This window comes from Pygocentrus nattereri, chromosome 22 (assembly GCF_015220715.1).
Source record: "Pygocentrus nattereri isolate fPygNat1 chromosome 22, fPygNat1.pri, whole genome shotgun sequence".
Taxonomy (NCBI): Eukaryota; Metazoa; Chordata; class Actinopteri; order Characiformes; family Serrasalmidae; genus Pygocentrus; species Pygocentrus nattereri.
In genome coordinates this window covers 9,691,053-9,714,879 of record NC_051232.1, presented here as the reverse complement: position 1 = coordinate 9,714,879, position 23,827 = coordinate 9,691,053, and the positions used below count along the sequence as shown (strand labels likewise).

The window sequence follows — 23,827 nt, the reverse complement described above, 5'->3', positions numbered from 1 at the left end:
CAGGTGGCGTCGCTAGAGTTAAACATCTAAACCACTGTAGTGCCTCATGAACATGGAGCTCACAGTAGGGGGCGCCGCTGCGCATGTCAGTGTTACCTGATGCACCGCGACTCGCTAACCGACTGGTTCTGCTTGTTTTATCGATTTTACTCCAGACGTTCCAAGTAATAATACTTGGAATAATACTCTAGAGGAATTTGGGGGCGGGGCTTAAAGAGCTGAACTCTTATTAGTGGCGGATTACCTGATTTACGTTTTTATGTCATTATTTACAACAAACTTCAACTATTCAACTAACTTCAAAATGTGTTCACATTATTTAAAATAAAATAAAACACATTGGCGCGTTTTTTACTAAGTAAATTTGTCCCCAGGTGTGTTTTTCACCTCACAGCATCACTTCTGGGATCAAAACCTCACTTTAAATATAAATATTTATATTTATATTTAAAATATTTAAATGTATAGTTTATTTATGCAATTATTGCCAACAGATTTAAATGTTAAATTAGTATATAAGATAAATGACCAACAAATAATTAATAATATTAATAATAATAGCAATAATAATAGTAATAGTAAATATAATACTAGTAATAATAGCAATAATAATCGTAATAATAATAATAATGTAGTGAAATATTAATATTAAAGTTCAGACTGATGCAGTTTATTTATTTATTTTTGTATACTTTGCAGAAAAAAATTAAATGAATTGCGCGCGCGCGTCCCCTTTAACGGCTTGACGTCAGGAGAACCGCGGCTGCGCATAAAGTGCGGAAGCAGCTCGTGAGCGATGATGTGTCCGGTTAGAGTGACGGGGTCGCGCGAGTAGAACCGCCAACAAACAAACAAACGGACTAACAGACGGACGGACGGGGCTCGCGGCGAGGATGAGGCGGTGAGCGGCGCTCGTGCTGGATCTGGAGCCTGTCCGCGTTGGTGTGACCGGAGCGGGAGGAGCCGGGATGGCGGAGGCGGCGGCCGGTCTGGCGGCGCTCAGGCCGGGCGGAGCCGCTCGAGTCGAGGCAGCGGAGGAGAGCGACGCCGCGCTGCTGGAGCCGGAGCTCTGCGGGGAGGAGGCGCTGCTGCTGCTGCCTGAGCAGGACGCGCCGTCTCCGCGGAGAGAGCGGTGGAGCAGGCGGGGCGGCCGGAGCTCCTCATCGGACAGAGAGACACTGGCCTCCCCGGGTGAGGAGCACCGAACGCGGGCCTTGGCCCGGTATCGATTAGCCGAGAACCGCGATGTTCGAGTCAGTTTACTGATTAGCCAGCTTATTCCCCGTTCCACCTTAAATTACGTCATATTTACATTCTGGCACTCTGTTCGAATTTCCTCGTTCCACCTTAATTGATGCCGTTGTTACTTTCTGAAGCGCTGTCCGAATATCCCCGTTCCACCTTAAATGATACCGCAGTTACATTCTGGCACTCTGTTCGAATTTCCGAGTCCACCTTAAATGATGCAATGTTTACATTCTAGCGCTCTGTCCGAATTTCCCCGCTCCACTTTAAATGATGCCGTTGTTACTTTCTAGCACTGTCACAAGTTCCCCGTTCCACCTTAAATGGTACCGCAGTTACATTCTGGCACTCTGTTCGAATTTCCATGTCCACCTTAAATGATGCAATGTTTACATTCTAGCGCTCTGTCCGAATTTCCCCGTTCCACCTTAATTGATGCTGCTGTTAGTATCCATCGCTCTGTTGTGAAGCGGAGTCCAGAGTGTAACTGCCGGACCGTTTAAGGTGGAACGGGGGGATTGGGCCGAGCAGCTCTTCAGTGTGTTTATTGTGCGGACAGGCGGCTCTGGTCGGAGGAAGGACGGCTCTGGTCAAGGAGCCGCACAGCGCCCCGCCTGTCTCCCTCCACCGTGAATGAGTCCAAGGCCGAAATCGTCTCTAAACTACCGATACCGGCGTCTCGGTTGTCCGGCGGGCTCCTGACCGTCCCATGTACGAGCTTTCTGAGAGGAGCTTTTAGAGGGGGACGTCTGGTTCCCATCACCACCACTGTGAAGTACGTTTCTCCAGAGCGGAGCGTTTCACGCCGAGCCGCTCGGAACGGCTCCGTTTACGTCTCGGGACGCGAGTTATATGGACGTTCTGAGCGATTAGGCGAGTTTTAAGCCGCCGGGCTTAAGTGAGGAGCTTCTTTCTGTCAGGTTCACAAACAAAAGGCGCTTGTGCCTTAATGAGCCGGAGTTGGAGCAGCTGTGCGGATTCCGCATCACGAGGCGGCTCGTCGGGCCTGTGGGGCGCGTTGTTCCGGTCCGGTGCTGTTAACTCCTAGTTGAAGAGCAGGTGTCCGGCTGGTTCGGTTCTCTGGGTGCTTCGTTTTACTGATCTTAAAGGGTGAATCAGCAGGTCTACGCTAACTCCAGCGTTTAAGACCCTTTACTGTTAAACTGTTTATTTTATTATTACCTACTAACCTGATTCGAAGCCGCAGTTGGACCAATCGGAGGCGACCAGACCTCCATGTGTTGTGACATCACAACCACTGATCAGGGGTCAAGCCTGAGGCCAGAGAATGGGCATGTTCTGGTCTTCTTCACTGAAATAACGGGCCTGGATCTTGATTCATAGAAAATATTAAGCAGAAAAATCACAGCCCCCCCGAATCGTTCAGCCCTGTTACCGTGCGACAACGTGCCCTGAACGACTGTGACTACAGGCCTGAACGTGACGCTTCTCGAATCTCATGCCGGCAGCAACACACAGGTTGGGAGAGCCTGCAGAAACAGCTCTGTTTGATCTGTAAACGTAACTCAAGCTGTAAAAGTGATTATTTGCGTAAATTCAAAGAGCCGGGACCTGGACGGACAACGGCTCACGTTAAAATGCTGCAGTTCGACGTAATGTTCTCATTGGCAGTGACCTCGTACCGAAGGCCTGATTGATTGATTGATTGCACTGCGGAGCCGGACGTAACATTGTGACCACCTCACTGTCCATCTCATCAGCTCCACTGACCGTATAGCTGCACTCTGTAGTTCTACATTTACAGACTGTAGTCCATCTGTTTCTCTGATGCTCTGTTACCCTGTTCTTCAATGGTCAGGACCTCCATGGACCCTCACAGAGCAGGTGCTATTTGGGTGGTGGATCATTCTCAGCACTGCAGTAACACCGACGTGGTGGTGGTGTGTTAGTGTGTGTTGTGCTGGTCTGAGTGGATCAGCCACAGCAGTGCTGCTGGAGTTTTTAACCACCACAGTGTTGCTGCTGGACTGAGAATAGACCACCAACCAAAAATATCCAGTCTAGGTGGGCGGCGTCCTGTGACCACTGATGAAGGACTAGAGGATGACCAACACAAACTGTGCAGCAGCAGATGAGCTGTCGTCTCTGACTTTACATCTATAAGGTAGACCGACGATGTAGGAGTGTCTAACAGAGTGGACAGTGAGTGGACACAGGGTCTAAAAGAACCAGGCCCGGCGTGGTTTTCTCGACGCGGTTAACTCTGGGTGTTCAGGGCCGCGGGATCGTCCAGCTGTTCTCAAATCAGTTCTGCGTTTATGTTGGTCGTTATTTCAAACGCAGAAACGGTCAAATCAGTTCAGACGCCAAATAAACTGAGCGCGATTTAAAATCCACCATTCAGGAAACACTAAAGCTTCAGTCTCACCGCAGACTCAACAATAAACGCTGCTCCTAACCTGGAGAGAGTAGCTCTTAGCATTAGCTTAGCCTAGCTTAGCTAGCATGCTGCCAGCGCCGCTCCCCACACAGCAGCTTAGATTCTGACTGACAGAAGCGCAGGTGACGCTGACTCGACTCTGATGCGGTGGAGACGAGTGGTGAAATTAAACCTGTTCTCTGGTATTTGGAGCCGAGGCCTCCGGGCTAAGCTAACGCGCCTCTCCTCCTCGGCTGAAGACGTTCCGACGCCCCAGCGCAGGTTCGGTTCGACTAACTGCTGCTCTGATATCGTGGTTACAGACGATAAAGGCTTTTCACCGCCAGAGCAGAGCGGACTGATCGGCGTTGGACTTGAAAATCAAAGCTGTTCTCTTCTGTTTTAAGCCGCAGCCTGCTAGGCTAAGCTAGCATTAGCATCCGAGGCCTCCCGCCGCCATACAGGCCAGAATCCTGCTTAGGATGCAAACTGAGGGAATGTCCGGTGCTGAAGTGACGGAAGGATTGAAAGCACAAACTTTGAGCTGTAACCTGCGAAGCTAGGCTAATGCTACTGTAGTTAGCTGGGCGCTGGTGCAGGTTCAGTTTCAGTGCCTAATGCTAATGTTCAGAGGATAAAGCATCGGAGGGCGAGTCGAGTCACTGGCGTACAAGAGACGGATGGAGTTAAACACGTTTTGTGGTGTGTTGGTGTTAGCCTGTTAGCAGTTAGCCAGTCTTTTATGTAGATAAACAAGCCGTAACCGGTCCCACAGCGGAGTAACGGCCCTGAGAACCGCTCGACTCGACAGCGGAAAGGAGGCCTTTGTGACAAACAGCCTCGGGTTCCCTCAGTGTTCAAGTTTGCTCACATTAGGAGGTGACTCGAGTCACTAATGCTGCCTCGGGTTTGTCTTTTCTGGGTGAGCCTGAGGCTCCTGTTGTCCCGCGTGGGCTTGTCAAGCTTATGATAAGAAAATAATAAAATGTGCCGCACGTTTGTTTATTTTGATATGTGCCTACAATTAACATTTAATTACTTATTAATTAACTAATTTACTTAACTGCTAATTAATTGTAATTAAAAAGCTTAAGCTTCTTCTATATTCTGATTGATTCTGTTGGGAACAGGTTTGGAGAGCGGTGGTTGGGGACCATGGACCCCCTTGTCTGTGATTGGTCAGAGGCTTTTGTTTGTTTGTCGCTCAGATTTCTGCAGTTATGAGTAATTCAGTTGGTCATGTAAACACCACGCTCTAGGTCTAGACACCTGATTAAGAATCCGATCAAGAGGCTGGATTTTCGCTCAGTAATCGGATTCCTCAGTGCAGTGAGCTCTTACTCTGATTTCTTTCGTTTCTCTCCGTCTGATCAAAACGGACGGAAATAAACGAGACGCAGCAAACGCTGATGGAGCGACGCTGGAACCAAACGCGGAATAAATGATTTAAGTGTTCTTCATCTTTTGGATGATGTTTGTTCATATTGGTCCGATGTTTTAGAAAAAGAGCCGCAGAATGAAGTTTGAGTTATTGGCTGGTTGTAAAGCTGGAATCCGATTACTGTCTGACTCTTTTAGACCCGGAGTTTCTTCGATATCTATGTACATGTAAACATGCTTATCAGATAACTGACGATCGGATTTTCGGCTGTTATCGGATTATTTATTCCATATTAACGCTCAGTGATGCTGGAGCTTTTGGTCAAAGCAGCTGCTTAAACACATCAGGTGGCTTCTGACACTGTGAAAACCGGGGATGCGCGATTGTGTCAGGATCCTGTCGATATCTGTGGATATTAGCTGTGAAGTGTCGGAATCGATGCGCCGATATTTAATGACGTGGTTTTCACCTCCAGAAGGGCGGAATGTTTGCGTGGTGCCGAGCTGCTGCCCTGAAAGACCTGCTCTTTAATCGTCCGGCTGCGTTTGTAGCCCTGCAGAACCAAATCCGTTATATTTGTGTCTAATGCCAATCCAGGCATGGTGAACTGGGATATCCATTCCGTATCGGTCCATGTTCACCACATCGATATTGAAGGTGACGATGGAAAAGGAAAAAAAACAGGATTTATTTATTTGTTTATAACAGTTACAAATTACGATTACACAAATAAAGAAATTACCAACATGGCAGCATAAATTCTGTGAACCTGTAGAATAAAAGTCCTTTCAGTTGATGGGTTTGTCCGCAGCAGGAGTATTATGCCGGGTGTTGATCTGCCGAGTTCATCGGAAACGGAACGTGGCGACGTCTCAGAACCTCTTTGTGCTGTAAGACCCTCACAGGTTACACGTGGTGCGTTAAACTGTGTGTGTGTGTGAGAGAGAGAGAGAGAGAGAGAGAGAGATGGGGGAGAAATGGGCTGCATCCGTTTCCATGGAGACTGTTTTTCGAGCTCCTTTGACATCAGGAGCTCTGCACGTCCAGCAGGAATGCGAGCAGAGCCTCGCAGTGTGGAGCAGCTCTTCAGCTGCACTGTTGATCAAATTAAAATGGACAGTGAACCTCAATGTGACGCAGTTCAAGACTGACCTGCGTTACCTTTAAATTACTGACCAAAATGATGTGCATTAGTCTAACCCTGTGATTGGTCAGGATCTCCGCATCACTCGGAGACCAATGATATTATTGGTTACGCGCTATATATACAGTGTACTAGATATCTATATAAATATAATTATTACACACGCCTTGTATCTCCATTTTTCCCATTTTTTGAGAATGCCAGTTGGTCTGTACACTGTGTGTAAATTTCATGCAGAATGGACCAAAGAAACGACCCAAAATAACTTGGAAAGACGTCTGGTTCCATTGACTTAGCGCATGTTTTTGCTTCTCCTGTAAACTTAACATTTTGGAGGCGAAATGCGTGTTTGACCGTTTCTGGCAGTGTAAAATCTGCAGCTGGCCTTTACATTCAGACTTTACGTTTCATGATAAATGGGCCAAATATAAACAGTGCAAAGGAGTAAATCATTTCTCCTTTGACTTCCATGAAATGTCAACATTTTTCCGTCTTCTCTAAGGTTAAAAGTTAGCAAGATTGTTTTGATAGCACGTGCACGCACACACACGTTTGTCCTGCGATACATATGAGGACGTCCATGGGTTTCTATTGATTGTTGTTATTGTAGCTGAATTACACTGAACCTTAACCTCAGCATCCAAAAGGCTGATTTTCTGCTCTTTCAGTTTTCAAATAAAACCGTAATTGTGGTGAAGACGACACATGAGGACCAGCAGAATGTCCGTTCAGAGTACATGGGGTCCTCACAGGTATAGCAATACAAGAGTGTTCACGCTCGCCAGAGTCCGGGTTTCGGCCCTGTAGAGAATATTTGGTCTCGCACTGAATGCGAAAATATATTTTGTAAATTAAGTATTTTTACCAAGTGGCCCAACTTTGGTCTGTTCTAACTTACTAAATGTCAAAATAAATAAATAAGTAAATATATATACTCACCGGCCACTTTATTAGTTATCAGTTGCTTGTTAACACAAATAGCTAATCAGCCAATCACACGGCCGCAGCTCACTGCATTTAGGCATGCAGAGGTGGTCAAGACGACTTGCTGAAGTGCAGACCGAGCATGAGAACGGGGGAGAAAGGAGATTTAAGGGGCTTTGAATGTGGCGTGGTTGTTGGTGCCAGACGGGCTGGTCTGAGTATTTCAGAAACTGCTGAAATTTAGCGCTTAGCACTTTTCTTATCAGGCCCATCGCTGTTGTCTGTTGGCGTTAGCTGCTCACTGAGCTTGGTGCAGCCTTCCTGTGGCTAGAGATTCTCACGATTTGAGGCGACAGTATCGGTTCAGTCTGAGGCAGTTCCTGAGCGAAGGGCGCTGATGCTGCACTTATGGAGGCGAACCCTGAGGTCTCTCGCCTCTCTTGCCTTAGCAGTGCTCTCGGAAGTCTGCTGCTCTCAGGTTCACAGGCTTGACGCTTCCGGCAGTTCAAGTGTCCGTAGTTCATCAGAAACTCTACTCGGGCTGGAAACCGTAAGCGCTGGCTGGAACGGTTCATCGTTAATCTCCGGAGATGATCTGAATCTTTATTTTATTGCTGGTTGTGGTTTGTGTTGCGCCAGTTTTCTGTGGCCGTTGTTTGAAGGCCGGGTGTTTCCAGGGTTTGGGTGTCGTAGCCGTGTCCGTGGCCTTATCGCTCTCTGAGTGAGCGGAAGTGCGCAGCAGGTTATGTAAGCAGAGGTACACCTGGTCCTGCTCTGGACCGGGTCAGTGAGGTCACCACGCTCACTCTGACCCGGCTCCAGCTCTCAGGCCTCTCGAGCGTAGAGGGGTTGGAGCGGTTTGTGTTTACTGGGGTAAAATGTCCACGTTAGGGATCCTGAAGTCATTTCCCACGGAGACGCTGTTGTTTTTAATCTGACCCTTCCTGCCGTCCCTGACCTGCAGGGATCTCGGAGTCTTTGTGCAGAATTTGAGAGCTGTTACTCTTTCCGTTGTTGAAATTAGGGCTGGGACTGTGTGGGTTCTCCTCACTGCAGTGGAAACCAGTCGTATCTCTGCGCTTTGGAGGGGCTGCCCCATGTTCTCTGGCTCAGAGCCGTAGCGGGCCCAGAGTGGCAGCATAACTGCTGGTTTAGGAGCCGAGTTGGTGGCCGTTGTTGAGTTAGTAGTGTCAGCTGTCATCACAACGTCAGGAGTGTTTCCACTGTAAGCTCTCGCGGTTCAAACCTGTTGCCACCTGTTACACTGAGCTTCTGTGTGTGTGTGTGTGTGTGTGTGTGTGTTTGTGTGTGTGTGTGTGTGTGTGTGTTCAAGTGAATGTTATCTGTGATATCACAAGTAACTCAAGCCCAGAAATAATTAAGACAAACACAAAAGAAATGATGGCCGGGCGGTTGCTAATGTGTTGCTAGGCATTGCCAGGGTTTATGGTGTGGTTACTAAGGGGGTGTTAGGTGATTACTAGGCAGTCTGTAATGTGTTGCTAGGCGTTGCCATGATGTACGGGGTGGCTACTAACATGTTCTTAATATGTTGCTAGGCAGTTGCTAAGGCAGTCTCCTGTGTGTTGCTAAGCAGTCTCTAATGTGTTGCTAGGCGTTGCCAGATGTACTGGGTGGTTGATGAGGTATTTCTAGGCAGTCTCTAATGTGTTGCCAGGTGTATATGGTGGTTGCTAAGGTGTTGCTAGGCAATTACAGTATTGGGGTTGGTAAGTGGTTGCTAGTTTGGTGGCAAAAGAACATGATGGCGCTTCTACCGTCTGTGAGCCTCAGCAGAAATCCAGATCCATCTGACCAGGCTGCGGATTACAGTCCGCAGCTGTCCAGTGTTGGTCAGCCTGCAGCCACTGCAGCCTCAGCTTTCTTCTCTTAGCTGACAGAGCTGGACAGTCAGCCGGTCTGATCGCTTTACGCTTAAAATTTGCAAACGTTGAACAAGAAAAGACAAATCACGTTTCTCTATCACGGCCATCGGCCGAAATCTGGCGATTTGTAAACGTGCAGGTACCGGTTCTTGAAGTACTGATGCTCAGAAAAGCATGTTCTGTATCTCAGTAACAAAGTCCTCGTCCGTTTTGTCCGTCTCTACTTCACTTTTCACCAGCGCGGAAGCTGAAAACGCAGGAGAGTGCTTTGTGTTTAATGTTTAATGCCGGCCCGTTTGCTTTATTAATGCTCTTAAATTCGCCCCACCTGAAAGAGAGAGTTGGTTGTGCTGGCGCCTGGTCACTTTCCACTCTGCGTAACGCTACACCTCCAGGCCAGCCTCGCTCTCTGAGTGTAAACAGGTCCATTTTAAAGGCACAGGCCTGACTTACTGTACATTAGATCGTTTAGCGGCTCGGTATCTGTGTTGACGTTGGGCTTGGCCTCCTCATTTGAACAGGAGGGAAAATCGGAGGGGAAAGGTGGGGTGTCTCACCTCGGGGTCCTCCTTTAGATTTCTTTATGTGGCTATTGAACGATGTTGCCTTGACTTACTGTGGGCTCTTTGTCTCTGTAGGTAACAGCAGCGGAGATTTTAACCATTTCCCAGAAGACCCTGTGTTTGGAGAGATAGTGCAGCGGGCGGAGCAAGCCATCGAGAGCGGTGTGTTTCCTGAGAGGATCTCGCAGGGTTCCAGCGGGAGCTACTTCGTTAAAGACCCTAAAGGGGTGAGACCAACTTGAGTTTTATGCTTACATCTGTAATTGGATGATCAAAGTAGGCTTGGGTGGCATTATGGTAATAAGGTAAGGCCCAGTGTTTGAAAACAATGGCGGTATTTTTAAAAAATGTTACGAGTTCATTACTTAACAGGCGTCTACGTTGGCTAGCGTTGTGCTGAGTGTTTGGGGGATTGGATCATCCTACCCGCCCAGAGAAAGCGACAGTCATGCTTTCTTGGGCTCCTGGTGACGGATTGTTGCAGCACCAACGGGGATCAAGCGCACCATCTCTTGACGACGGGGCCAGCGTTAAGTTGGGTCAGTCATTCGGGATCCCCTGTTCATTTTAATCACCAAGGTCAACACCTAATGTTTGTGGAACAACATCTGGATAAACCAGAAGCAAAAAGTGCTGTGGACTGATGGAGGATATAGCTCTGGCCATAATCACCAAAGGTGCATTTGGAGAGAAAAAAGCAGCAGCATCTGATGAAAGGAATACCGTGCCAACTGTTAAGCTTTGGGCTGGATCACTTATGCATTGGGGTGGTGTGGCGGCCAGTGATGCAGGAACATTGCATGGCTAGATGGAAGAATGGGTTGCACCTAGGGTTGCAGCGGTAACCGGTTCCACGGTATACCACGGTATTAACGCACGGTTATCATACCGTGGGCATTTGCTCATTACTGGTAAAACACAACCCAGCTCAGAAACTCACCCGCGCATGCGCAGCTCCGCTCCGTTTCAGTCACGCTAGCACACAGCAGTGAGAATGGCAGAGAGTGCCACAGACTTAACAAATCTCCGTCCCCCTAAAAAAAAAGGCTAAACTAAAGTCAGCAGTGTGGGACTACTTCGGATACCCGCCAAATGCACGCGAGGATGGGAATCCGATTTGGAATCAATGTGGCAGGAAAGTGGCAGCTAAAGGAGGGAATACCTCTAACCTGTTCTCCCATCTCCGAGAACACCACCCCGCTGTGCTCGTTTATAATTTCAGTCCGACCCTAAATGCGTGAAATTTCGACTATAAAACCTATCTTTGTATTCGTGCACAGCCCACGCGTTAAGCGCCGCAAAAGTGCTGAGTCATCCGAACTGTGAGCATGCAGGTGCTGGAAGTAACGTTATGCCTGTGGCTATGAAGCGCGTGCTGTGGTGGATGCGCGTGTCCGTGTTCAGGTCCTCACAGACTAATTTGGATTTTTCCGGAGTCGGACTCAACGTGAAAGACGCCATTAATTTGCATGAGTTTATATTTAAAATCTGACGTGCCTCTATTGTGAGGATCATGTATAAAATAGATAGTCCCCTCTTTCTGCAGTCTCTGGTTATATTAACTTGGCAGTAAAACGGACGTTTACAACAGTAGTTGGTCAGACACGCACACAGGCTCAGATATTAAATAATTAAACTTAAATAATTGTACTGAATATTTTAAATACAGGATCTTTACACACACACACACACACACACACACACACACACACACACACACACATACATATATATATATATATATATATATATATATATATATATATATATATATATATATATATATATATATATATATATACACATTTATTTTTTATTATTATAAATATAATTGATTAATATTATTATTCTGTTATTGGTTTAGGGACAAGCTAGCTGTGCAAAGAAATTTCCTGATCCAGCTCAGCCAACTGTCACACAGTCATTTGCAAAGGGAATTAAGTTAGATCCCTCATCTAAACAAGCCCAAGAATTGAATCATGCTGTGGCGTATTTTATTGCCAAAGACATGATGCCCTTAAGAGCAGTGGTAGTTCCATCAGGAACATACTTTGCCACCAGTGAAATCCCTCGCATGTACCAAGATGTGAGAGCAAGTGTTGAAGAACAGCTAAAGGAAGCTGTGTGTTACTCAGCCACCACTGACTTGTGGACCAGCAGCAGTGGAGGATACCGCGATAACCGTGATACCGCGTATTTTCTGAGACGGTTATCATACCGTGAAAATCTCACCGTTGCAACCCTAGTTGCACCAAATATCAGCAAATTTTGGTAATGTAACAGTGAGGTGAAGGTGAAGGTCAAGGTGAAAACTCCTAAAACAAGAGCAGAAAGACTCTTCTTCAAGCTGTGATATCTGCCAGTCCTGACACAGGAGGCTGTCCAAACGTTTTGCGAATGCCTCTTTGCTGGTTATTTTATTCAGACAAATGTTTTTTTTTTTTAATAGTTTGCTGCAAAGATTGCCTGCTTTCTCATTTTAAAGTATTTTTTTCTCTCTTTTTCAGAAAATCATTGCCGTGTTTAAACCAAAATCGGAGGAGCCTTACGGCCACCTGAACCCTAAATGGACCAAATACTTCCACAAGGTGTGCTGCCCCTGCTGCTTTGGCCGGGGCTGCCTCGTGCCCAATCAGGGCTACCTCTCCGAGGCTGCTGCCTCACTCGTTGACCAAAAACTCAGCCTTGAGATCGTCCCCAAAACCAAGGTGAGCTTCAGTGTGGGTTCCTCTTTTTGGCAAGGGCACTACAGGGCGCTATCTCAGATAAGGCGGTGTTGGATAATGGCCAGTGAGGTTAGGTTTAAGGTAGGTCTTGGGAGAGGGCGGAGCAGGAAGGGACAGTGTTTTGCCACTTTTGCCTGCAAGAAGTCTGGATGTTATTTTAAAATGAATAGAAAAATGCTTTTTAGAAATTGAATTTCAGATTTTTAATTGCACATCAACCATAACATTGCTTCAGATTCGGATTTCCATTTTAGATGGAGTGATACAGATTCAAAATAAAAATAACTTTTAAATTCAGCCTTTTGTTTTTAAATGACTCCATTATTGTGGAGTAATTTAGGTGGTTAGAGTTCATAAGAGTGTAAGAGTTCATAGTCTTTTATTCAGAGTTGATGCCTCTTAAATGACTATCTAAAAATGGCCAATTTTAAGAATTAAACAGGTTTGTGGTGACTTTGGAAAAGGGCTGGGCAACGGGACTGTATATATTTATCAGTTTTTCTGAACATTTTGTCAGAGTTTGAATGTTTTACCAGGTGCCTGTTTCAAAGACAGCAAAATAAGTCCTGTTTAACTGGATTTAGTGCCATCTATTGATTAAAAATCATTGTGTTGCCAGTTTTTGATCATACTTTTTTTACAACCGCATTTCCAAAAAAGTTGGGATGCTATGCAAAATGGAAAGAAAAACAAAATGAAATGATGTGCAAATTATTCAAATTCTGTATTTCATTGAAATAGTATAAAGAAAACATCAAATGGTGAAATTGAGGATTTTTATTTATTGTTTTTAATTGGCCCATTTTGAATTTGATGCCAAAAACAAGGACAAAAACCAGTATCTGCTGGCTGTGATCTTTGGGCCCTCAGGCAGCACTGCATTAAAAACAGACATGATTCTGTAGTGGAAATCACTGCATGGGCTCAAACCCTTCTGAAAACCACTGTCTGTGAACACAGTTCATCACTGCATCCACAAATGCTGTTAAACTCTAAAACACAAAGAAGAACCCAAATGTAAACAGCACCCAGAAACGCTGCCACCTTCTCTGGGCCTGAGCTCATTTAAAATGGACTGAGGGGAAGTGGAAAAGTGTCCCCCGGTCCGACGAATCAACATTTGAAATTCTTTAGGAAATCATGGACACTGTCCTCTGGGCTGAAGACCACTCAGCTTGTTATCGTCCCAACTTTTTTGGAATGTGTGGGTGGCATAAAACTCAAAATGAGCAAATATTTTCCAAAAAACTATAAAATTTCTCAGTTTCAACATTTTGATATTTTGTCTTTGTAGTATTTTCCTTTTTAAAATGTGGTTCAGATGATTTGCAGATCATTGCGTTCTGTTAATATTTACATTCTGCACAGCGTCCCAACTTTTTTTGGAAATGTTGTAAATATTGGCACGACTGGTCCTTTTTTTTTTTCCCTGTTCCAACTGATCAGATGTCTGAGAAAATATCAAAGCATATTGCGTATTGTGAAAACTGCGTGATGTATCGTGTTTATCTTTGCCATCTGTATGTTGGAGATTAATTTTATGAAGAAGTTTATGGCTAGCAGTTTAATTTCTGTGTGGGTCGTTTTAATGTGTCCTCTGTCATGACATGACTATTTGTGTGATTCTGTCTGCTGTAGTGTAGTGGAGAACACCTCTACCTTCTATGCTGTAGACTGGACAAGCTCCCTACACTGTACCAATAAGAGTGTTGGGCAAGACTCCTAACATCACCTTCGCCTACCTGTGTAAAAACGGGTAAACTAAGTCGCTCTGGAGAAGAGCGTCAGCCAAACGCCGTAAACGTAAATGTTTATTTCCCTTTGTAGGTCGTCTCTCTCGCCAGCGAGACGTTCCACTATAATGCGATCGACCGGGCCAAGTCTCGGGGGAAGAAATACGCTCTGGAGAAAGTTCCCAAAGTGGGCCGTCGGTTCCACCGGGTCGGCCTGCCCCCCAAGGTGAGACCGCTTCACTTCAGCGTGGATGGGCGGGGCTAAACCGCTGTGGGCTGAATGGCCAGTTGTGTGTAAATGTGTTTCTAGGTGTGACCTCAGAACCATGACTGATGTTTTTACAGTGTAGATGGCACATATGGACCAGGCAGTGAACGTTTAAAGATGTTTACAATCAGTTCAAGGGGGAATTCCACCCAAATTTTGAAGCACCACTCTTGAGCTATTCTGACGCGGTAAACATTTCACACCAAACCATTCTGAATGACTTTGTTTACATTTTAGGAATTTAGCCATGAGGGAATTTCACACATTGGTGGAGTTGTCCTCAAGTCTACCAGCCTGTAGTGGGATAAATAGCACTTTGCAGTAAAGCCGAAGCCTTTCTGCTCACTGAGCTGTACTGGGCCATGAAAGCTTTGGCTGCTTTTCTGCTGTGAACATTAAATTCTGTCTAAACTCGTAGCTCACCTGAGCACCAACACCCGCTGACAGATCAGGGCGCCTCGCAAGAGGAGGTGCCCTTTAAAATGCCGCCACAGGAAAACCTCTTGATTATTTTTAAACATTTGTGAAGTGTTTGCCATGGTCACGTTGTCACTCGTCCTCGTTCTCTTACACACTTGCTGCCTTTTACTTGTCTCAAAGCTTGCAAACAAAGTGCATTTCCTGAAGGTACTGCTGAGTGACCTGCACAGATGAGTTATTGCAGGGGCGTTCAGGTGTTTCAGGTGGATGCTGTGTGTTTGCTATGGTATTGGAGGTGAATGCAGGTGCTATGGTATTGGTGGTATTCCAGGTGGTTGCTAGATTGTTGCTGGAAGTTTTCAATAGCAGCCATGCTAGGTTGCTGGGTGGTTGCCGTAATGCTTCTCATGGTTGCCAGGGTGTTGCCTAGTGTACTTGTATCATGATGACATTTAGTGGGAGGTGTGTGAACTTTGGTCCACATTCATTACCCATTCATTCTAACAGTCTGTCAGAGCGACTGTGTGGATCATATGAATGTTATAGAGCTTTTTAAATGAAACGGTAGAAGCCGTATCGCCCCCTACGCTTCCTGTAGTGTATTACAGTCTGTCAGAGTGACTGTGTGGATCATATGAACATTATAGAGCTTTTTAAATGAAACAGTAGAAGCCGTATCGCCCCCTACGCTTCCTGTAGTGTATTACAGTCTGTCAGAGCGACTGTGTGGATCATATGAACGTCATAAATTGTTAAAGACCTCCCTCTTTCTCTCTCTCTGTGTAGGTTGGGTCGTTCCAGCTCTTTGTTGAAGGTTATCAAGAAGCTGATTATTGGCTGCGGAAGTTTGAGGCAGAGCCTCTTCCGGAGAACATGAGGAAGCAGCTGCAGTCTCAGTTTGAGAGACTCGTGGTTCTGGACTACGTGATCAGAAACACAGGTACTGCACATGCCAGAGCTTCGCGACCCTGTGCACATGTTTTCTTTAGGATTAAGTAGGTAATTCCAGGAATATTTGACTCTTCAGGAACTCGTTTGTTGGGTAGGTGTTTGGTTTTCTTAACTTTTTGTTTCAGATTTTTACATTTTTTGCTCTGGGTGGGTAAACTTGGTCAGTAAAGGTGACTGTTGTGTTCGGGATTCTCCAGAGAAACTTGTACAACTCGAGGTTTCGCTCCATAATATGTAATTTACTGAAAACCCCTAAAAACGTAGCCTTCCGCTCTACTCCGGAAAACCCACCACTCCACCTGTATTCAGGCTCCTCGACGTGCGTCCAAATACACGTTTCGTCAGCTCCATGCCTCGATTGACCCATGCATGCGCTGCGCTGTCCAAGGCGGATTCATCCCTATTGATTACTGCCGAACCTCTGGTTCGGAAATGGCATTGATGACGGGCCTATTAGAAAAGAAACAACTTGCGACTGGGTTTTTCCACTGCATGGTGTGGCTTCACTGGACCTGACTCTTCTCCCTTTTGGTACTAGCTAGTTCCATTGTCTGCTGCAGATATAGCGCCACCTCAGTGTAGCCGGTCCTCATTGCGGTGCCGCATGAAACTGCCGTGATGTGAAAGACACGCTTTGTTCAGAAATGTCTGATGGCAGCAAGACAACAGACCGCTTGGAAAAAAAACCAGGATAGTCTGAGGAAAAACTGCACCACAGTTCAGACGATGAGACAGTTCTGCTCAACGGCGACGCGAGAGGGAACGCTAACCTGGTGGCCAACGTTAGCCTGTGTGTTTAGGGTCGTGGTGACGGTTCTGAAAACCGATAAAGGCGAGTCGACTCGAGTCGTGTCGGCACCATCCTGACTAACTTGGGCTTGTGTTTTAATGCCATTTCTCTAGTTTCAAGGGAAAATGTACGCATCTCTGTAGTTCACGCTACCGAGGGGCAGTGAGTTTAAAGGTAGCTCAGTATTTCCTCACGGTTAATGTAAGGCAGATTATTAGGTGCTCCTTGCAGTATGGTGAAAATAACAGTTGCTCGGTTCAGCAGAAGGATTAAAATAGCCAGAATTTTCCACGTCATTCGATCCATATTGTTGCTTTTCTGATGTGTCGGGACTCCGAGCACCTTGCCCTCCCACCCCGAGTCCTGGATGATGCGGATGAAGCACGTGTTTTTACCTGTCAGTTAATTCTAAGTTAAGTTTTAGTGCTAAATTATTCTGATCTCTAATGCAAAAAAGGGGGATAATTAAAGGATTCTTGCAAAATGCAAAAAAAATGATGCAGTCAAAAGGATTGAAGGTTAAAAATGAAAAACCAAACTTCAGCCGATGGTTCTGTTGAGGAAGAAAGCCCTCTTCATTCAAGTTTCAGGTGACGAGCCGGCTCCTGGATCGCCAAAAGACATAGATTCACCACAAAACATCAGTTTTTATAATGATTTCAGAATATGGTCAGTGCTCCTCCCTGGGGTGCTGTCTTCGCTCCTCCCATTGGCTGTCATTATATTCACTATGTTAACTTTGCTTTTCAACACCTCCATGTTTCGTCTAACGGGGACCGTTTTTACGACTCTCCGTAATGGCTTTCTCAACTCCGAGCTGGGCATCTTCTTAATTCCTTAAGAGTTACGACCTGTTCCTGCTCTCTGCTCATCTATTCCTTCACTAAAAGCTTGTTTTTAATAAAAAGGCCGGATTTCTTACAGCTCATATCTGCTCACCTCTCAAGGTTTTCTCAAGGGGTACAGACCCCTCTCGCCTAGAAGCATTAGGCCTAACTTTTCCTACCTAAGGCTGCCTGGGCCTATCTGGCTCAGTTAAAAATGACCCTATACTCTCTTTTTAATAATTTCTAAATTAATGATTACTGCTCTTGTTGTTGTCGTCGTTGTTGTCGTTGTATACAGTTTGACCTGCTCACTGTTTCATAGACCATGTTTTTCACTCTATTGACTCCCGTGTTCCCTCATTTCTGCAGACCGAGGAAACGACAACTGGCTGATCAAATATGAGAAGGCAGGAGATGAAGCCCCGTCAGAGAAGGTACGTTCTTCTTCCTCTGTCGTTTCCCTTTAGGCTTGTTTGGAGCTGACATTGGGTGACACGCTGGTGTCAGAGCAGGTAGAACAGTAGGATTTCTGAAGTTCAGTGAAAGTGCTGAGTCTTTTGAACCACAACACCTGCGTCAGGTGATGGATCGAAGTTTAGGGTGTTTCCCAACACTTCAGGGGACGGAAATGACTTTGTAGCTCAGTGTAAGTCACAGTAATGTGATTCTATTAATAATGACGGCTTGTCATGTCGAGCTGGTTGAACCAGAGTTTCATCATTTTGTTTATTTTTGGTTTTAGGTTGCTAAAGTGCTGTAGGTTTGTTAGTTTTGGTGTCCCACGTTTTTTTTGTTTGTTTATTTGTTTAAGTTGCTGCATGGTGATCTCTATGGTGGTCTCTGGTATCCCAGGTGGTTGCCAAGGGTTGTTGCTATGGTATCGCAGGTAGGTTTTTGAGGTGTTGCAGGCTCGTCGCTACGGTATCGCAGGGGCGTTTTTGAGGTGTTGCAGGCTCGTCGCTACGGTATCGCGGGGGGGGTTTTGAGGTGTTGCAGGCTCGTCGCTACGGTATCGCGGGGGGTTTTTGAGGTGTTGCAGGCTCGTCGCTACGGTATCGCGGGGGGTTTTTGAGGTGTTGCAGGCTTGTCGCTACGGTATCGCGGGGGGGTTTTTGAGGTGTTGCAGGCTTGTCGCTACGGTATCGCGGGGGGGTTTTTGAGGTGTTGCAGGCTCGTCGCTACGGTATCGCGCGGGGGGGTTTTAAGGTGGTGCAGGATTTTTATCTGTACATTATGTATTTATTCTTTTGTTTTTTTGTGTTTTTTTTTGTGTTTAGAGAAAATATTGTCTTTATTTTCTTCAGGCACAAAAGGCTTGGTTTTGTCCATCCCTGTCTGGTTGTCCCTCGTTCTGTTGGTGAACGTGTTTGTTCTTTATTGTGAAGGTATCAGTGTCGCCTGCTGACTGTGCGTTGCGTAATTCTGGGTGTCGCTTTGCTTATCGTGTTTGTTGTTCTCTCAGGGAAGTGAATGGAGTGAACCCAAAGACTGTGCGATTCAGATCGCCGCGATAGATAACGGCCTGGCCTTTCCCTTCAAACACCCTGATGAGTGGAGAGCCTGTGAGTATCGGTTACTGTTTCTCCGTTTTTTTCATTTTTAAAGTTTTTATACCGTTTATATTTAAGAACGATTGTTTCTTTGCCTGTGAAGTTGCCATTTTGAAGATAAAAGGTTTGGTGGTTTAAAATAAATTGTTCTACATATTTTGGTGCACAATTTATGCTTATATTGCTTGTTAAATAAAATACGGAGTATTAAATGTTTACTTTGTTTATCAACAGTAGATGTGCAGTAATTGTGTGTTAAAATGTGCAGAAGTGTGATTTGGTACCAAATTTTGCCATGTTTACATTTGATTTCTTTGGTTTTCATGATTATTTAGGAAATGAGTCAAACTGATTGGGTTCTTGCGAAAATTAATCGGTGCATCCTAAAGTTTTTAATTTAGTCACAATTTGATTCAGCTTCATTACAAAATGATTCAATGAATCCTAATCTCTAATTCTGCCGTGGCTTGGTTTGATCTTTTAGGAGATGATTCAGTGAATCATCGCATTTCCTTATAGTTTAATTCTAATTCATTAGAAAATGATTCAGTGAATCATAATCTGAAGTTTGCCGTGGCTTGATTAGATTTTATTTAGGAAACAATTCAGTGCGTCGTGAAATGGCACACCACAGTTCAGTACTTGATTGATTCTTTTTCCAAAGAAACATATCATCTCAGATTTGAATGTCACCATAAAATGAGCAGTTCAGTTTCTCATCTCCACTTTCAGCCGAGTGCCTCATAAGGAATCAGTGCATTATTATGCTTGTTCACTCATTGAAAGAACGGCAGTGAATCTTCATCATTTTCATTAGACTTTCCAGGAAAGAGCATTGCTGTCTCTATAGATTTGTCTTTCTCTGCGTTATAGACCCGTTCCACTGGGCGTGGCTCCCTCAGGCCAAAGTGCCGTTCTCCCAGGAGACCAGAGACCTGGTTCTGTCCCGAATCTCCGACATGAACTTCGTACAGGACCTCTGTGAGGACCTCTATGAGCTCTTTAAGGTACACATCACTGCAGAAACCTCATAAAAGACTATAGGACCGTTCGAGTGATGAAGTCAGATATCGTGATGAGTAGTCCTATTTTGATCCTTGACGGGGCCACACTGGAGAAGAACACTGATAGAAATCTGCATGAGCCTGATTTTAATTCAATATTTTAATTCAATGTTTAGTTTAGGGCATTAATAAGCCATTCGTGTCTGCAGCATGTTTCTAAGGCACCTTTTAAGGGCCAATATCTGTTTCTGAAATAAGAGCTTGGTGTAGTATGTAAACCAGTTAAACAGCCTCTGTTGCTTTCACTGTTTTTGTGATGTCACAAAAACCAACCCACTGACATATATCCGTCCAAACTACAGCAGTTTAGCCCTGCCCACTCACACTGAACTTAGATGGAGTGTTTCAGCTTGGATTGCTTTTTGTTTGAGTTACAATGCAGTGCAGCCAATCAGAACCGAGCACATTAGCATATATCAGTCTTAAAGGCACAGTAACAAAAAGAGTCTGTTCGGTTCTAAGGGATAAAGAGAGGCTGTAAAACTCTTATGGTTTCTCTACACCTGTTCATAGCTGAATTCCAGAGCATCTTTGCTATAATCGCATTTAATCTACTCAGTTGTTCAGGCTTAAAAGGCTGTTTTTGTTTGGGTTATTTTTTCTTCCTCCCTCTCTCTGGTATCAGAATCACCTGTTGTAAAACTCGGTGCTTTATGTTCTCCTGTCACCTGCTGTTTCCTCATTCACACGCCTCTCAGCCTTTCATGTTTACAGAACTCCCCTATAATTCAGAGGGAGTCAGAGGGCTTGGTGTGAAACGGTTCAGACGTCTTTACAGTGGTGGTGATGGGAACCAGACGTCGCCATGACTACAACACAGATATAGACACTTTATTTACCATCCAGAACCACCAGAGAACCAACACGAGTCTTCTGAGCTTATATGGGATGTTGATGATGGAAAACAGTGGAAAATCTGGAATAATGAGTTTTCTTTGGGGACTATTTTGCCGCACAGCGCCCTGCATGTCTCCCTCCACCATGAATGGAGTTGAAGTTCTCTAAACTCTCATAAAACAGCGTCTCAGTCATCAGGCAGTGAATTCAGAACCAGTTCATGTAGGAACTTTCTGTGAGGAGCTTTTAGAGGGACGTCTGGTTCCCATCACCACCACTGTGAGCAGCTCTGACTCTAGAACCAAGCGTTTCACACCAAACCATTTATGCTTTAAAATCAATGAGTGTTCGTCACTCAGACCTGTTTATAAATGCTGTATTCTCTCCTGACTAGACCAGCATTCAGACTGTTTCACCATCTAATCTGTGTTGTTTGCAGACCGATAAGGGCTTCGACAAAACCATGTTTGAGAAGCAGATGTCCGTAATGAGGGGGCAGGTGAGGTTTCCTGTGTTTTTTGTGTTTTTATGGAAATATGCGTCTCCAAGTTAGATGTAAGCTGCGTGTCCAAGATTGTGTTAACAAGTTTGTAGGTGATATTTTCATAGGTCCGATAAAAAGATCGTCCAGAATGAAGGTTCAGAACGAAGGTCCGATAAAACGATCGTCCAGAATGAAGGTTCAGAACGAAGGTCCGATAAAACGATCGTCCAGAATGAAGGTTCAGAACGAAGGTCCGATAAAACGATCGTCCAGAATGAAGGTTCAGAACGAAGGTCCGATAAACGATCGTCCAGAATGAAGGTCCGATAAAATGATCGTCCACAACGAAGGTCCGATAAACGATCGTCCAGAACGAAGGTCCGATAAAACGATCGTCCAGAACGAAGGTCCGATAAACGATCGTCCAGAACGAAGGTCCGATAAACGATCGTCCACAACGAAGGTCCGATAAAACGATCGTCCAGAATGAAGGTTCAGAACGAAGGTCCGATAAAACGATCGTCCAGAACAAAGGTCCAATAAAATTTGAAAAAGTTTTAATAAAATGCATCACCAGAAACATTATTTTACAGTTGATCCAGAATGAGATTATAGTGAAATTTGTATCTAGAATGATGTTTAATAACGTTTAACTTGAAGAATGAGCCTGTTAACTTTTTTTAATGCTGAATAACAAATTTTATTCATGTTTAATTATAAACTTTACAAAAATGAACTTATGAACTCCAAGATTAGAGTTAAACTTCACCTTTTTGTTAAGTGCAGTAATTCACTTTGTATTCATGTATTTATTACTGCTCACATAACGACTTCGGATCATCGTCGGATTCTGTGAAACGTTTGAACAGTGCTGACCGCGGTACTTCTTAGCATTCTCTTAGGCTTGCTAGCATGTTGTGCTATGTAAATCTATTTTAGTAAACTCCACTTTACCTGCTGCAGATCCTGAACCTCACACAGGCTCTGAAGGACGGCAAGAGCCCCATCCAGCTGGTCCAGATGCCACGGGTGGTGGTGGAACGCAGCCGAGGCGGCGGCCAGGGACGGGTGGTCCAGTTGGGCAATGCCTTCACCCAAACGTTCCACTGTAAAAGACCCTTCTTCACCTCCTGGTGACGAGGAACCAAGGAACCCGCTGGAGTTGGAGGAGCAGAGCTTCTTTTTGGGTTGGACTGGTCGGCACGTTTGGAGATGGAGAGATGGTACCATGACATTATGCGGTTGAGGGTGAATTGGGTCAGATGGGACTGAATGAAGGTCTAAGATGGAAACATCTTATTATATTTTTCTTTTTCTGAGCCTTTTTCCGGAGCTGTAGCTCGCGTTGAGCGCCGCTGTGTGGGGATAAAGGGAGTCCTGTGTTTAAAAGTGTAAGTATAGCGACTGCCTTGCTCAACTGCCAATTTTTTATAATCTAAAATCTATGAATGAGGAATGAAGTACAGAAAACTTTTAAAACTTGAAAACTTTTGCTTGAATGTAACTTGTAAGTTTACATTTCACATTTCTCTTGGATGTTGACACCAAGGAGATAAACAGTGGTATTTTGATACGATGAATGTATTTAATCATGTAAAGTGTATCAGAAAACTGTCAGTAGTAAATACATTGATACAGTAAGGGTGGGCTCTGATTTCTGGGGGGTTAAAAAAAAAAGATTTCACTGAGCCTGTGTATGCATCTTGAGACTTTTTTCATTCCTGCTGAATGGTTGTTGAACTGAAATATATATTAAGCGACAAATCAATAAAAACTTGCATATAAAGTATACTTGACTGTGTCTTGTGCTCTGTATATTGCATTTCTCCCTGTTTGATATCTGAAATAAATCGCCAATCACCAGCCTGAATACATCCTTGGGAAATTTGTCTGGACCAACATCTGGAACAAGTTCTAATAAAATTAACATCCAGAATAAAGTTCTAATGGAATTAACGTCCAGAAGGAAGTGGTAATAAAATTGTAACATCTAAAAATGTTATTCTAACAGTAATAAAATTCTAACATCAAGCAAGAAGGTTTGATCAAATTAACACCCATAATAAAGTTCTAATAACCTTAATGAAGGTCTAATAAAATGAATATTGAGAGTGATGTTTGGAAGTTTGCAAAATTAGTTTGACTTGCCTTATCTACAGAGAATTTGTATTTAAATATTTTAAGTTTCACTTCAAAAACTTAGCCCCACGATTATGAAAGGCAAAGTTGCCAAAGTTTTTTTTTTATTTTTTTTTTTTTTTTTTTTTTTATTAGAGACCCTGTATGTCATTCACATTGTGTAGAAACAGTAAACATCTACATTTTTAAATCACACAAAATTTTATGTAAGTTTTTGGACAGTTCTCAACTTCCCTAAATGTTTCATTTCAAAATGCTGTTGGACTTTTGTAGAATTATGTTATTTTCTCTTTGAAATATACTTTGTGTTCAACATCTATTATGTTTAGTTTTTACTTAAAACTTAACAAGCAGTTACTATTCAAATTAAGCATAAAATTCACCTCCAATCTTTGGAAAAATCTGCCAAAATTTGAAACTCTGCAGTTTTGACCATTCTTTAATTCTTTTACTTTTTACTCTGACACTTGAAAGATATTGCAAATTACTCTTGAAAACAAATCCTAACCCTCAAA

The 23,827-nt window shown here is 44.4% G+C and overlaps 1 protein-coding gene and 1 long non-coding RNA gene across 2 annotated transcripts; both read left to right on the top strand.

The window, feature by feature from the left end:
* Positions 1-763: 763 nt before the first annotated feature.
* Positions 764-22,964, top strand: pi4k2b (phosphatidylinositol 4-kinase type 2 beta). The gene is made up of 10 exons (XM_017683182.2): positions 764-1,191; positions 9,599-9,750; positions 12,031-12,231; positions 14,077-14,208; positions 15,457-15,610; positions 17,608-17,672; positions 18,701-18,800; positions 19,662-19,795; positions 21,129-21,188; positions 22,137-22,964. The coding sequence occupies exons 1-10, from the start codon at positions 969-971 to the stop codon at positions 22,308-22,310; spliced, it is 1,395 nt and encodes a 464-aa protein (XP_017538671.1). The 5' UTR covers positions 764-968; the 3' UTR covers positions 22,311-22,964.
* On the top strand, positions 21,195-21,618 carry LOC119262064. The gene is made up of 2 exons (XR_005129385.1): positions 21,195-21,382; positions 21,467-21,618. It is a non-coding gene; the product is annotated as an uncharacterized LOC119262064 (long non-coding RNA).
* Positions 22,965-23,827: the final 863 nt, after the last annotated feature.